Raw genomic sequence first — 13,239 nt, forward strand, 5'->3', positions numbered from 1 at the left:
ATTGAGGAGTTTTTGTGGCTAATGATTAAAAGTTTGCTGCGTATGAGAACGCAGCAATGCAGCCACTGTGCACACAATCTTTTTGGGGAAATACTTCTCAGGCCTTATCTCCTCCACATACAAAAATAAATAAATATTTTTAAAAACTATATGAAAATATAAAACAAAAATGTAACGAGTTTGAGCCTGTTTTAAGTCACAGTTTGTCTGGCAACACAGTTGCATTGCATAAAGTTCTTGCTAGAATCAAAGCACTTGTGTTTAGTCGCATAAAGATATGAGGTATTGAAATGTGACTGAAAAAAATTTGCTTGGAACTAATTTCTTGAGGATGTGGAAATTGCAAAAGTAGGGATTTCTAGAAAAAATTTCCCTAGATTGAGTCAAAAGAACAATTAAATTCTTCATGTATACTGGAGCCTCACCATAAAGTATTTTAAATAGGAAAGTACATAATTTAAAACAGAGACTGGTCTCCACTGGGAGCCAGTGCAATCTAATCAGTAGCAGTGTAGCCTGATCATACTTCTGTGCTGAAAATAGAAGGCGGGCCGCCATGTTCTGAATTGTCTGGATCCTTTTCAATAAAGACCCGGTACATCCCAAATAATCACTATTGCAGTAGTCCAGTTGGCCTAATATAAAAGTTTGTACAATTAATTAAAAAGCATCTTGGTCAAAATAACCTCTTGTTCTTCTTCAGTGCCTGGTTCCTATACTACTCTGCTCAGCCTGGGCCTAGTCTCTCCAGGTATGTTACCTTGTAGGGCATCAGGACCCCACTTGCCAGGGTAAATTCCAAAAGTTATTTTTAAGGAAATATGTATAACACAACGTATTTACGGTCTATACTTTTTTCTTCTATCATGACTTTCTACTGCTTTTATTTTTGGCCTGTAAATAATTTTTTTTATTACCTTTCGTGCAATTCTTTCTAGTAGAACTCTGGCTACAGCTGTAATGGGCCCTCCTTCTGGGTCATAGAAAGGACTCTGGGGATGATCCAGACTTGTTAATGGTCGGATTTTTTCTTGAGGAACTGTAGGATTATTTGGGGACTGCAATAAGAAGAAAATAAAAGTTATTGACACAGGTCAAAGAATATTCTGAGCAACAGGCAATAAAAATAAGGGAGTAATTTGTTATAAAATATTTTGCATCTGTAAAGCACATTTTTCAGGTGGAAACAACCTGCATTAGTGGACCACAGACACAAAGTACAGCAGACTGGAAGCATGCACCATCCTTCATCTGCTCTGTGTATGGGCCTTCTCGGTGGCATAGTATGGGCGGGGTTATTATGTATGCACATGATATATAAAATATACAGAGTACATGCAAATTTTTACACTTTCTTTAGAGCAGGTGTAAATTTATACAAAGGTGTGGTTACACAGGTACCTATGCTGTCCTTACAAGATAAAATAGTACTTTTTTGGATTTTTCACATAGGAACCTGTTATAAAATTAGCCCCACAGAGGTTACCAAGGCACAAAAAAAGTATATCTAGTGCTTTAACAAAACAACTCAGGGAAAGAAGGGGCTGACATTAAAACCTGCTACAGGCCAGTCTGGATGTCTAAATGCCAGTCTTCAGACATCCAAAGCCTCTAAAATAACCACCTTAATGTAATGTATATTAATATGTAATACATGTCTATTTTACTTGATTTGATATAATGCTTACTTTATTGTTTAAATTGAGTAGAGAATTTTGATAACTGTGTTAGTCCACTGGGATATGTGGAAGTAAGGGTCAAACAAGTTCTAGGTGCTATGGCCCCGATATTGAGACAGTGGGAATTAGACCGGCTAACTACCGCTGTCGCCAGTGAACCCGAAAATTCAACGCCTTGAAGTTCTGAGGGGTTTTTAGCACCACAAACATAGCTGGTTAAGCTGATATTCATCAGCTGACCGGCTAGGTTCTAGCAACCAAAGATAGACCTGCTATTTATGTGGGTCTATCTAGCAGCTAAACTTAACTGGTCAGCCGCTGAAAATCAGCAGTAACCAGCTATGTCATGCTACATAGTTGGTGACCGGTCTAGCCGCTGACCAGGATATTCAGTGGGAGATAGCTTGTTATCTTCCACTGAATATCGGATAGCCAGATTGAGAGTATTTAATTGGCCAGGTGCCGTTCCTGGCTAATTAAATACTTTTGAATATCGGGCAGTATGTTTTTATTTTTCACCTATAGCTTATTTGATTATATTATTATTTTATGATTGCATTATATTTTAACATTGATTTTTGTTCACTAGAAACATATAGGGCCCGATATTCAGCAGAAGTTAACCGGCCCAGAATGACTGCCAACTGGTTACCTCGCATCTTGGCAAATAACCAGTCATTTTCAGCAGCATTTAATTGATCTTTGCCACTGAAAATTCACAGTTAGCACCCAAAATTAAGTCAATGATGTTGGGGACGTTCCGAGCACATGACTGGTTAATTCCTGATATTCAGAACTTAACCGGCAAGGCTTGGTATAAAAATAAGGCCGCATAAAAAAGCAGGCCTATCTTTGCCTATTATGCAATGGCTGGTTAAGTCTGAATATCAACTTAACCGGTCACACACTAGCCAGAGTTGAAAAACCTGGATATTCAATACTGCTCACTGAAAATGGCCTGGCATTGAATATCTGGGTTGAATGTCGGAAGCAGGCAGTCAAAGCGCTGGCCACCGCCAGCTGAATATCAAGGGGGGGGGGGGGGATAGTTTATAGTTTATTGAATTTTGATATACCACCCAGCCTTCATGGATGAATGCCATGGAAGTTAGAGTGAAAAAAAGCAAATATATGTGCGTATAATTAATTTTACAATATTACTTTTCTACCACTGCATTGTATCCTTCATATGTGTCAATAGATTTTCCATTCTCCCCCAATCTGAACAACAAATGCCAGTGTCAAAAAATCTCCTTATGTAAATTAAAGCAGCCCAAACTGCAGAGTGGAGTCAGAATGATTCTATGATCTCTTACTATATCATAAGGCCTTCATTATACGTCAGGGCATGGAATGGATTGCTCCTTTGAGTACTTTTTTTCTACCTAGATGGCTAATATTTGAACAATCCATTATTGACTCTTAATTGCATCCTTATCTAGTTGGCACGCGCCTCTCTAAAAACATTGTCTCCAATCCGATCATCAATATCACTCATAAATTATTGTCCTCTTTTGATAAATCTCTGGGCACTCCTTGGTCCACCATGACATTGGTGCCTATATGGAACAATAACAAACTTAGAATTGATAAAAAAGCAGGTCTCTTGGTCTCATTGGCAGCGTATAGGAATATGGGCCCTTAAAGACTTTATTGATCAGAAAAACCAAGCCTGGAAATCTTTCTCAGTTATGAAAACTGAATTTTCATTATCTGACTCTCAATTCTATCGATGGCTGCAGGTTAGCTCTATGTTGAAAAAAAGTAACTTACAAATTCAGCATAGGCCTCAAACCCCAGAGCTTGTTGATATAAATTTGTGGCTTCAGCAAACAGGCCATGCTGCTTCCCATATATATAAAGCAATGCTAAGTAAATTTCCTCTCAAATGTACAGGTCTGTGTAAGTGTTAGGAGGAAGATATCCAGCAAACTATCTCAGATAAGTCATTGAAACAGATGTGGGGTTCCCTATTTAACTGTTCCAGATCTTCATTAACGTTGCAATCTTTGTACTTCTTTATGCATAGATCTTTGTGGATGCCTCTTATTTATTTAGATTTTGTTCAAACCTTTTTCAGTAGTAGCTCAAGGTGAGTTACATTCAGGTACACTGGATATTTCTGTGTCCCAGGAGGGCTCACAATCTAAGTTTGTACCTGAGGCAATAGAAAGTTAAATGACTTGCCCAAGATCACAAGGAGCAACAGTGGGATTTGAACTGGCCACCTCTGGATTGTAAGACCAGTGCTCTAACCACTAGGCCACTACACTCTTAAATTGCATGTAATAGATTCTTCTAATTCCAACTTGTGTTGGTCTTGTCGTTCTCAACAAGGCAATCTTAAACATCTTATATTTGATTGTATATGTATAGGAATGATATATGGTAATTAATAATGGATATTTTTCATCTTCCTGGTTCAATAACGTACAAATATGTGATACTTAAAGGCCATTGCTTAAAAAATATTAACATCTAATGAATGCAGTATTATTAATACTATGATTTCCTTAGCTTTGAAAGTGATTTTTTCGCATTGGAAGACCTTATATCAGGTCACCTACCATGAATGGTGGAGTTTGCTACTTCAAACATATAAGTATGAAACATATCTTGCTAAAAAATCATTTTCTTTTGCCTTGCATGAGAAAAAGTGGCTTCCACTTGAATCTTATTTTAACAATGTTTAGTGTAAAATGTTGAGTATATTCAACTGATGCATCTCGTGTAACCTTTGGCTGATGCATGCAATGTATTTTGTTGTATATCCTCCTTTTTTTCCCACTTCCCTTAATCTACTTTGTACATATGGCTGATAATACTTGTCCTATCTTTGTATTGAAAATCAATAAAAAGATTAAAACCTAAAAAAAAGTTATTAATAAAACGTAAAAAATTTTAAAGCACTTTTGGCAGGAATTGATTTTGAAAGGTTATTCAACAATCACGGAGCCAGTCATATAAAGGCATTTGCACACACAGATTCCCATCGTGTGCTGGAGGTATGTGGCAGGACCATTCTATGGTTTTGCAAAGATCTGAGAACCCTTGCAGGGAGTGTAAGGAATAGCAATATTACTCAGATATGATGACATCCTCTCATAATATGCTCTATGAGCAATAGTAACAATTTTGAAATTAATTTGATAATGAACTGGTAGCCAAAGGAATTTTTTTTTAAAGAGAGGAGTGTTTCCCAACACTCTCAGAGCCATGTTCTGCAATGTTTCAGATGCTTGATGTTATGATGACATGTCCCTGTATAGATCATATTTCCATAGTCAAGACAGGAGACTAAAAGAGCATGTAATAAGGTATATAGGTCTGCTTCACTGAATAAATATTTCACTAATCGAAGCTGCCACAGTACATATAGGGGCTCATTTTCAAAGCACTAAAAGTTTCATAGGTTCTATGCAACTTTATAAGTCTAAGTGCTTTGAAAATATGCAACATAGTACATGATGGCAGATAAAGACCTGAACAGTCCGTCCAGTCTGCCCAACAGTCATTATTATCAAGTCATGGTTAAAATAACAATGAATGTGATATAAAATACTTGATCACTGTCTCTCTTTGACACTTCTGGGACACAGAACCTGCCCGGCCTTGTCCTTATTTTCTAACTACTGAAGTTGCTGTCAAAGCCTATCCAAATCAGTCTTGTCAATTGTGGGACACAGACTATAAAAGTTTGCCCGGCATTGTCCTCACATTCCAAATTACTGGAGTTTCAATTGAAGCCCTCTCCAGCCGATCCTAAACCAAACTGCCATATATGGGACTCAGACCATACAAGCCTGCCCGCACTGAATTTAGTTCTTCACGGCCAGAGTCACCATCTAAAGTGCCACTTGACATGTAAATGCATGCATCCATTTAAGTTTGTTTTTTTTAATATATATACCATTCATTTTCTACTTAGAGATCCTCTGTGTTTATCCCATACCTTTTTGAATTCCATCACAGTTTTTTTCTCCACCACCTCCCTCGAGAGGGCATTCCAGGCATCAACCACCCTCTCCGTGAAAAAGAATTTCCTGACATTACTCCTAAGTCTACCACCCCGCAACCTCAATTCATGTCCTCTATTTACCATTTTCCCTTCTCTGGAAAATATTTATTTCTATATTATGCTTTTAAAGTATTTAAACGTCTGTATCATATTTCCCCTGTCCCTCCTCTCCTCTAGGGTATACATATTCAGGTCTTTCAGACTCTTCTCATATGTCTTTTGGTGCAAGCCCCATACTATTTTTGTCGCCTTCCTCTGCATTGCTTTAAATCTTTTTACATCCTTAGCAAGATACGTCCTCCAAACCTGAACACAATACTTTAAGTGGGGCCTCACCAACAACTTGTACAGGGGCATCAACACCTTTTTTCTTCTGCTGATTACACTTCTCTCTATATATAGTATAGCATTCTTTTCTTCTGGCTACGGTCACCACCTTGCCACACTGTTTCGTCTCCTTCAGATCCTCAGATACTATCACACCAAGATTCCTCTCCCTATCTGTGCATATCAGCCTCTCATCTCCTAGCACATACAACACCCTTGGACTTCTTATCCCTAAGTGCATCACTGTGCACTTCTTTGTATTGAATTTTAATTGTCAAATATTAGACCATTCTTCTAATTTTTGCAGATCCTTTTTCATGTTTTCCACTCCCTCCAGAGTATCCACTCTGTTACAAACCTTGGTGTCATCTACAAAAAGGCAAACCTTACCTTCTAACCTTTCAGCAATGTTGCTCACAAATATATTAAACAGAATTGGCCCCAGCACAGATTCTTGAGGCACTCCATTACTCACTTTACCTTCTCCTCTGAGTGAATTCCATTCTGGCATCTGGCATCTGTCTGTCAAGCAGTTTCTAATCCAGTTTACCACTTTGGGTCCTTAACTTCGGCCTGTAAAGTTTATTCAAGAGCCTCCTATGAGGAACCATGTCAAAGGCTTTGCTGAAATCTAAGTAGGTTACACCTAGCGTATGTCCTCGATCCAATTTTCTGGTCACCCAGTCAAAGAATTCAATCAGATTCGTTTGGCATGATTTACCCTTTGGTAAAAGCATGCTGTCTCGGATCTTGTAACCTATTGGATTCCAGGAAATGCACTATCCTTTCCTTCAGTACCACTTCCATTACTTTTCCAATATCCAAAGTGAGGCTTTTCAGCCTGTAGTTTCCAGCTTCTTCTCGGTCACCACTTGTGAAGAGGGACCAAATCTGTTCTTCTCCAATCCATTGGAACCTCTCCCATCTCCAAGGATTTATTAAACAAATCTTTAACAGGACCCATCAGAACCTCTCTGAGCTCCCTCAATATCCTGGGGATGGATCCCATCCGGTCCCATGGATTTATCCACCTTCAAATTTTCAAGTTGTTCATAAACACCTTCTTCTGAGAACAGTGCTATATCCACTTCATTCTCATATGTACCTTTGCCAGCTGATTGTGGTCCTCCTCCCAGATTTTCTTCAAAAGCCCTTTTTAAATAAAATACACAAACATTTTTAAAATAAATTTTTAAAATATTTTAAATGTTTTATTTTATTTTTTACTTTATTTTAAAATATTTTTAAATAAACACGTTTAAATAAAATATACAAAAGCCTCTTTAAAATAAAGATTAATTTATTAAAGACAGATCTTTGTTCAGGAATTTTTTGATGGATGAACATTATATTGAGAGAGGAGAATGAGTAGCAATGCAGATAATTTATGTAGGTTGAAGCTGATTTGTTTATATGTTATTTATGTTCTTAATAGGACTGTTTTTATGGAAACTGGTTTAAATAAATAAATAAATAAATAAATAAATAAATAAATATAATTTCTGTTCAATAAAAGGTAGCCTATAATCAAAAATAATTCCTAAATATCAGACACTATCCACAACAGGCACAGGCCTTCCAAACAAAATTAGAGCTATACAAGGATATTCTTCCAGTCCTGTTATCCAACAGCCTATTTGATCAACATTCAAAACTAGGCTATAATTATTAAGCTATCCAGCGAAGGCCTCTAAGCAGGCCTGAAGTTCAGACAAATCATATGGGGGTCCTTTTACTAAGCTGTGGGGAAAAGGGCCCTGTGGTAGGGGAGGGGTATGTTTTTCCTACACTCCAGGGCCCTTTTTACCGCAGTGGGTAAAAAGCTCCCCCCCAAAATAGCCACGTGATAAGATAATTCTTACCACTTGGCCAAGCAATGGGGAGCATTTATTACCACCCATTGAGGTGGCGGTAACCTGTCAGTAACTGGGCAACATATAGTGATGGCTGATTACCACCGGGTTACTGCTGCACTAGAAAAAAATAAAAAGTTTCCAGACATGGCATGCACCCGACAAAGAACTACCACCAGCAGCCATATTGGGTAGTTCAGATTTAGCATGTGGTAAGCCTGCTTTGAGCTTACCGCAGCTTTGTAAAAGAACCCCTCAAAGATGTAGGCACCTTGGTTACTAAAAGGGTGTCATCTGCATAACAGAAAACACCGATTCCAATGCTTTGAATAATTGTGATAAGTGGATTCAAGATGTTATTAAAAAATAAAGGGGAAAGAGCAGATCCCAGTGGGACTTCAAAGTTCAATTGAAATGTTCTGGATGAAAAGCAACCACATAGGATCTATCATTCAAAAATTACCAAAACCAACTTGAGACTTGACCTCTCAGGTGAAGAGTTATAGTCGATCACAAAGTAATCTATAGTCACCTAAATAAAAGCTGAAGCTATGTCTAAGGGCACTACCAGAGCAACATGTTGACTATCATTTAGGGCCTCTTTAATCAAGCCACACTAGTGGCTATGGTGCAGTAAAGCTAACAAAGCACATTCACTTTGAATGATCACCGTCAGCATTGCCACACAGGAACCATTAGCGCAGCATGATAACAAAGGCGTTTAATAAAGCTGTCATTATAGTGTCTGTTCTGTGGCCAGTTATGAATCCTTCTTGCCAAGGATTCATACATTAGTGCTTTCAGTAAAACTTGCCAGTTGTTCAAATTGGCCGATAATTTTTTGTTTCAGAATAGGGTGAATTAAGGAACGTTTCTATCTGGCTGGACATGTGCTAGAAGATAGGCTTTGGTTAATCATCAATAATATATATATATGTATATATATTTTTAAGAGACTTGACTGTTTCTTTATTGTCAGTGGTGTAATGCATCAGCTGAGCTCCCAGAGGTATTCAACCATTCACGGAAGGATGCTTTTTGGTGTTCTTTAAGACGTTTACAATGGTGAGGAATAGAGAAGTGCATCGGGAGGGGACATCCCTTTATGAACTAGTAAATAAATCCCTACCTAACCCTCACATCTCAATAAATAAAAAAGGATCTTTATTGAGATTTTTGTGACATGTTTATAAAACACAATAAAGAAGAAGAGATAAGAAATTTCACAGCGACAGAGAAATCTTGGAAAGAAGGAATTCCAATTGACACGCTGTAATCATCAATAATATTAATGGAGTCAAGTCATGCTTAGGTATTTTGGTCAAAGTATATGGAATTGGATCCAGCCAACAATGAGGTAATTTCACAGAAGATAAGAGTTTAGAAAGTGAAGTTGCTTTAAGAACTGGAGAATTTTCCCTGTCTAGAAAATCAGATCTATTCCAAGAGATGGATTCTCATATCCTGATTACAGCTTTGATTGTTCTTAGATAATGAATTGTGTAAAGTGAGAACTTCGTCCCTAATGAATTCAACTACAGGTGGAGCAATCGAGTAAAAGACATTTGTTGGCGTTATCCATCAAGTTTTTAATAAGATGGAACAACCGTTGGGTTCTGTTATCACTTTCAAATACTATTTTGGAATAAAAGGTTTCCTTAGCTAGCCTTATTTCATTTTTGTAAGACCGCTGTAAATTTCTACATTGCGTAAGAAGATCTGATGTACAGTGCTTACATCAACATTGTTGTAAATATTATTTTTTTAAAAGATAAAGACCATCATGCACCCATTCTGTCTATGTTTCTCCTGAAGTTTCTTTTTAAATGGCATGATAACATCAGTTCTCTTTTGTAGTACACTATCTGCTGAACTTTTAAAGTTTTCTGAGCAAAGACTTCTGGAACCTCCTTAAACAGTGGAGGCAATTGTTCAGGAATAATTGTATATAGTCTTCTGGCCCAGATGTCTTTAGACAGTGATAAGTCTAAGATAATAGAACTATATGAAACTGGAACAGTCTATAAGGTTCAGTTAGATCAGAAAGAACAAAATCAAGAGTGTATCCACTTAAATGAGTAGAAGTAGAAACATGCTGTCCTAAATCAGAGATAAGAGCTTTAAAGTATTGAGTACGTAAAGAAGTTGTATCATCAAAATGGCTGTTAGGAAATAAGATAACCAATTTGGCAATGTTCTGAAGAATATTATCCCAAATGTCTACTGAAAGACCTGGTGGGCAATAGAATAAAGCAAGAAATACTGGATCAGGCGTTAATATTTCCTTGTAAGATAATGAAGGGCCTGGTAACTCATTAAAAGAAATATTGTCTGCAATTAAAAAAGCCAATCCTCTACCATTTCTTGCCACACACAATTGAGATAAATAAGAATAACCTTTTGGAGCTGCTTGAATTAAATAAGCTTCTTCTCCATATCTTAGCCATGTTTCCATCAAACAAATGATAATATTATAATAGAACTTAATGAGGTCATGGAGTAAAGATCTGCAATTGAGCAATCCTATTTTAAATTAATCTATCTTTGAGGATATCATACTTGAAGAAGAAAAAGGGGATAGGAATTAAATTAGATAGGTAAGACCCTCCAAAAGCTTTCCCAATGAGAGGTAATCTCCAAACCTAAACAATTGGTATTTTATCATCCAAAAGTTCCATACCTCCAAGTGGTTGAAAAAACAGCAGTATAAAGAAGAATAAAAAGAAAATACCTTTGTGCAAATGGTAGATCTTTCATTCCTCCAAGGTCAGTAGGGAATATCAAATAGAGCTCGCCCCAAGGAGCAAGTCCTAGGAGCATAACCTGCTCCTTGGATGCCCTCCTTCAGCCCATGCCTGCAGCATGGGTGCTACTAATGTACTTTAATTTATAATCAATTCCCCCAGCATGCTAACATTGATGCGACCACGTGACCGCTTTGGAGTTAATCAACTTATATCCTATCTTTGCACGCCTGGAAATAAACAAAGTGATTTACAAATTTCAAATAATCACAGTTAAATAGATATTCCATGCTTTCTTGAATTCCACTGCTGATTTCAGCATCTCCTCTAAGAAGCTGTTCCATGTAGCCATCATATTGGGGCCTTATACCTTTTGCTCTCAAACATTCTTTTCTCTAAAAAGCTTGTTTTTTATGGATTATTTGAATGTCTCTATCATATTTCCTATCCCTCCTCTCCTCTACGGTATACATATATAGTATCAACTTATGTAACCTGTGATGCAAGTCCTGCATCACTTTGGCATTCTTTCCCTGGACTGTCTTTACCTTACCTATTATATCCTTTTGGAAGTACAGCTTGGTCTACAGTATTTAATACACTGTAATCTCTATAGTTCAAAGAGAAAACAGCCAGATGGCAGAAGAGGTGCATTCATGGGCACTTCCATATTAGGAAAAAAAAGAGCTTGTTTCATGCAGGGGTCCTTTTACAAAGACGCAAAAGCATTTTTAGCACTCACTACAAATAAGCGTGCACTAAACGCTAGAGATGCCCATATATTCCTATGGGTGTTTCTGGCGCTTAGCTCACGCTAATCATTAGTGCGCACTAAAAACGCTACCGTGCCTTTGCAAAAAGGACTTTACAGTGCCTTAATGCATATAATATAGCTTAGAAGCAAATATTTTGGTGGAGTTGAAAAATTCTTTTGCTGCAGTGTCAACTCAGTAATTTGCTGTTGTATATAGTTTTGCGATGCTGTGTATGTGAATTAGCTCTTACTAATACCTGGTGTACAAAATATATATATGGTCTATTTCATGAGATTCAGCTTCTGTTCTAAAAGCTGCGTTAAACATTATATAAACCAAAAGAATTACATAATGTTCCCAAACATTGGACAAGCAGTACCAAAATACAGTATCAAAACCAGTGTATTATAATGCCACAATGGTATTATAATCACAGTACACTGGGAATAAAGCTTGCAATAAATGCATCATCAAAATAATGCAATGTGAATAGAAGCTGGCCAATATTCAGCGCTATATAACCAGCCAGGAACAGGTTTTGTCCAGGTAAATAGCACTTAACTGGTTATCCGTGAATATTCAGCAGGAGATAACCGGATATCTCCCACTGAATATTCAGGGTCAGCGCTTAGCAGATAACCGGCTATATCATGTGATATTTCTGGCTATCCGCTAATATTCAGTACATCACTGGCTACGTTTGGCAGCCAAATTGGGCCACCATAATTGCAGGCCTGCCCATGACCAGTTTCAATTTAACTGGCCAGCACATATTGTCTTGGCCAGTTAAGTTGAAACAAGCCCAAAATAAACCAGATATTCAATGGCAGTCACCAGAAATGGTCAGACATTGAGGGGCCCTTTTACTAAGCCGCGTAGGTGCCTCCGCACAGCCAACACGTGCCAATTCAGGAACTACCACCTGGCTACCGTGTGGCCCAGGCGGTAATTTCATTTTTTATGCGTGTCCAATAATTGGAATTGTACGTGCGTAGACGATTACCACCCGGTTAACGCATGAGACCTTACCGCTAAGTGAATAGGTAGCGATAAGGTCTCAGACCCAAACTGGATGCACACCAATTTTTATTTTGCCGCACATCCATTTTCTGCCCCCCAAAAATGGCAGCTAACTCCCGCAGTCTGAATATTGGCCCCTTGGTGTCCTCTGAGCTTACTTTCACCCCCTTCCATGATTGTGATACTAGTACAGTCATTGTTTTTCATGATATTTAAATCTTCATTTATCGGGCTCCCTCTATAAGTATGTATAACTCAAGCAATGTTTGGTGCACAGGGCTCATTATCAGTCCACTATACAATGCAAATGAACATATTGCAGAAAATTCAAAATTAAAACATTTGTAACAAGAGTCTTCAATATCATCAACTGGGTATCAGGCAAGTTCCCACCTGGACAGTTCCCACCCACCAATTCTCCCCCCCCCCCCCCCCCCCCCCCCCGAGACAATTCCCACCTAGGACAATTCCCACTAAAAGAGGACAATTCCCCCGAAGGACTTCTCCCCCACCCTGGTAATTCCCCCCCCCCCCCCAGCCTTTCTTTTTTTACTGACGGTAGCTTCTTTCTTGTATTGGGTCCCATAAGTCCTGGTAATTTTTTATAAATCATAACCAGTGTGTCATTTTGAGGGGCTGAATTAGGTTGAAACATAGTTTGGGGGTGCACCCCCCCCCCCCCCACACACACACACACACATGAACTGAAGATTATTTATTTGCTTATTTATATTTAGATCCTAGATTAAACATGAATTGGGTTGAAACCTAGCTTGGGTGGAGGGGGCATTGCCCCCCCCCCCCCACATGAACTGTAATTTTTATTTATTTATTTACTTATTT

General features: G+C 38.0%; 1 protein-coding gene across 2 annotated transcripts in view; it reads right to left on the reverse strand.

Moving 5' to 3' along the window:
- The window catches only part of SPON1 (spondin 1), a 170,224-nt gene that overhangs the window by 64,313 nt on the left and 92,672 nt on the right, over positions 1-13,239 (reverse strand). For both annotated transcript variants that reach the window (XM_030200636.1, XM_030200635.1), the window contains exon 9: positions 918-1,058. In XM_030200636.1, coding sequence (XP_030056496.1) covers positions 918-1,058 — 141 coding nt within the window. The remainder of the gene's footprint in view (positions 1-917; positions 1,059-13,239) is intronic.

The sequence above is a fragment of the Microcaecilia unicolor genome, chromosome 4, assembly GCF_901765095.1.
Source record: "Microcaecilia unicolor chromosome 4, aMicUni1.1, whole genome shotgun sequence".
NCBI classification, from domain to species: Eukaryota; Metazoa; Chordata; class Amphibia; order Gymnophiona; family Siphonopidae; genus Microcaecilia; species Microcaecilia unicolor.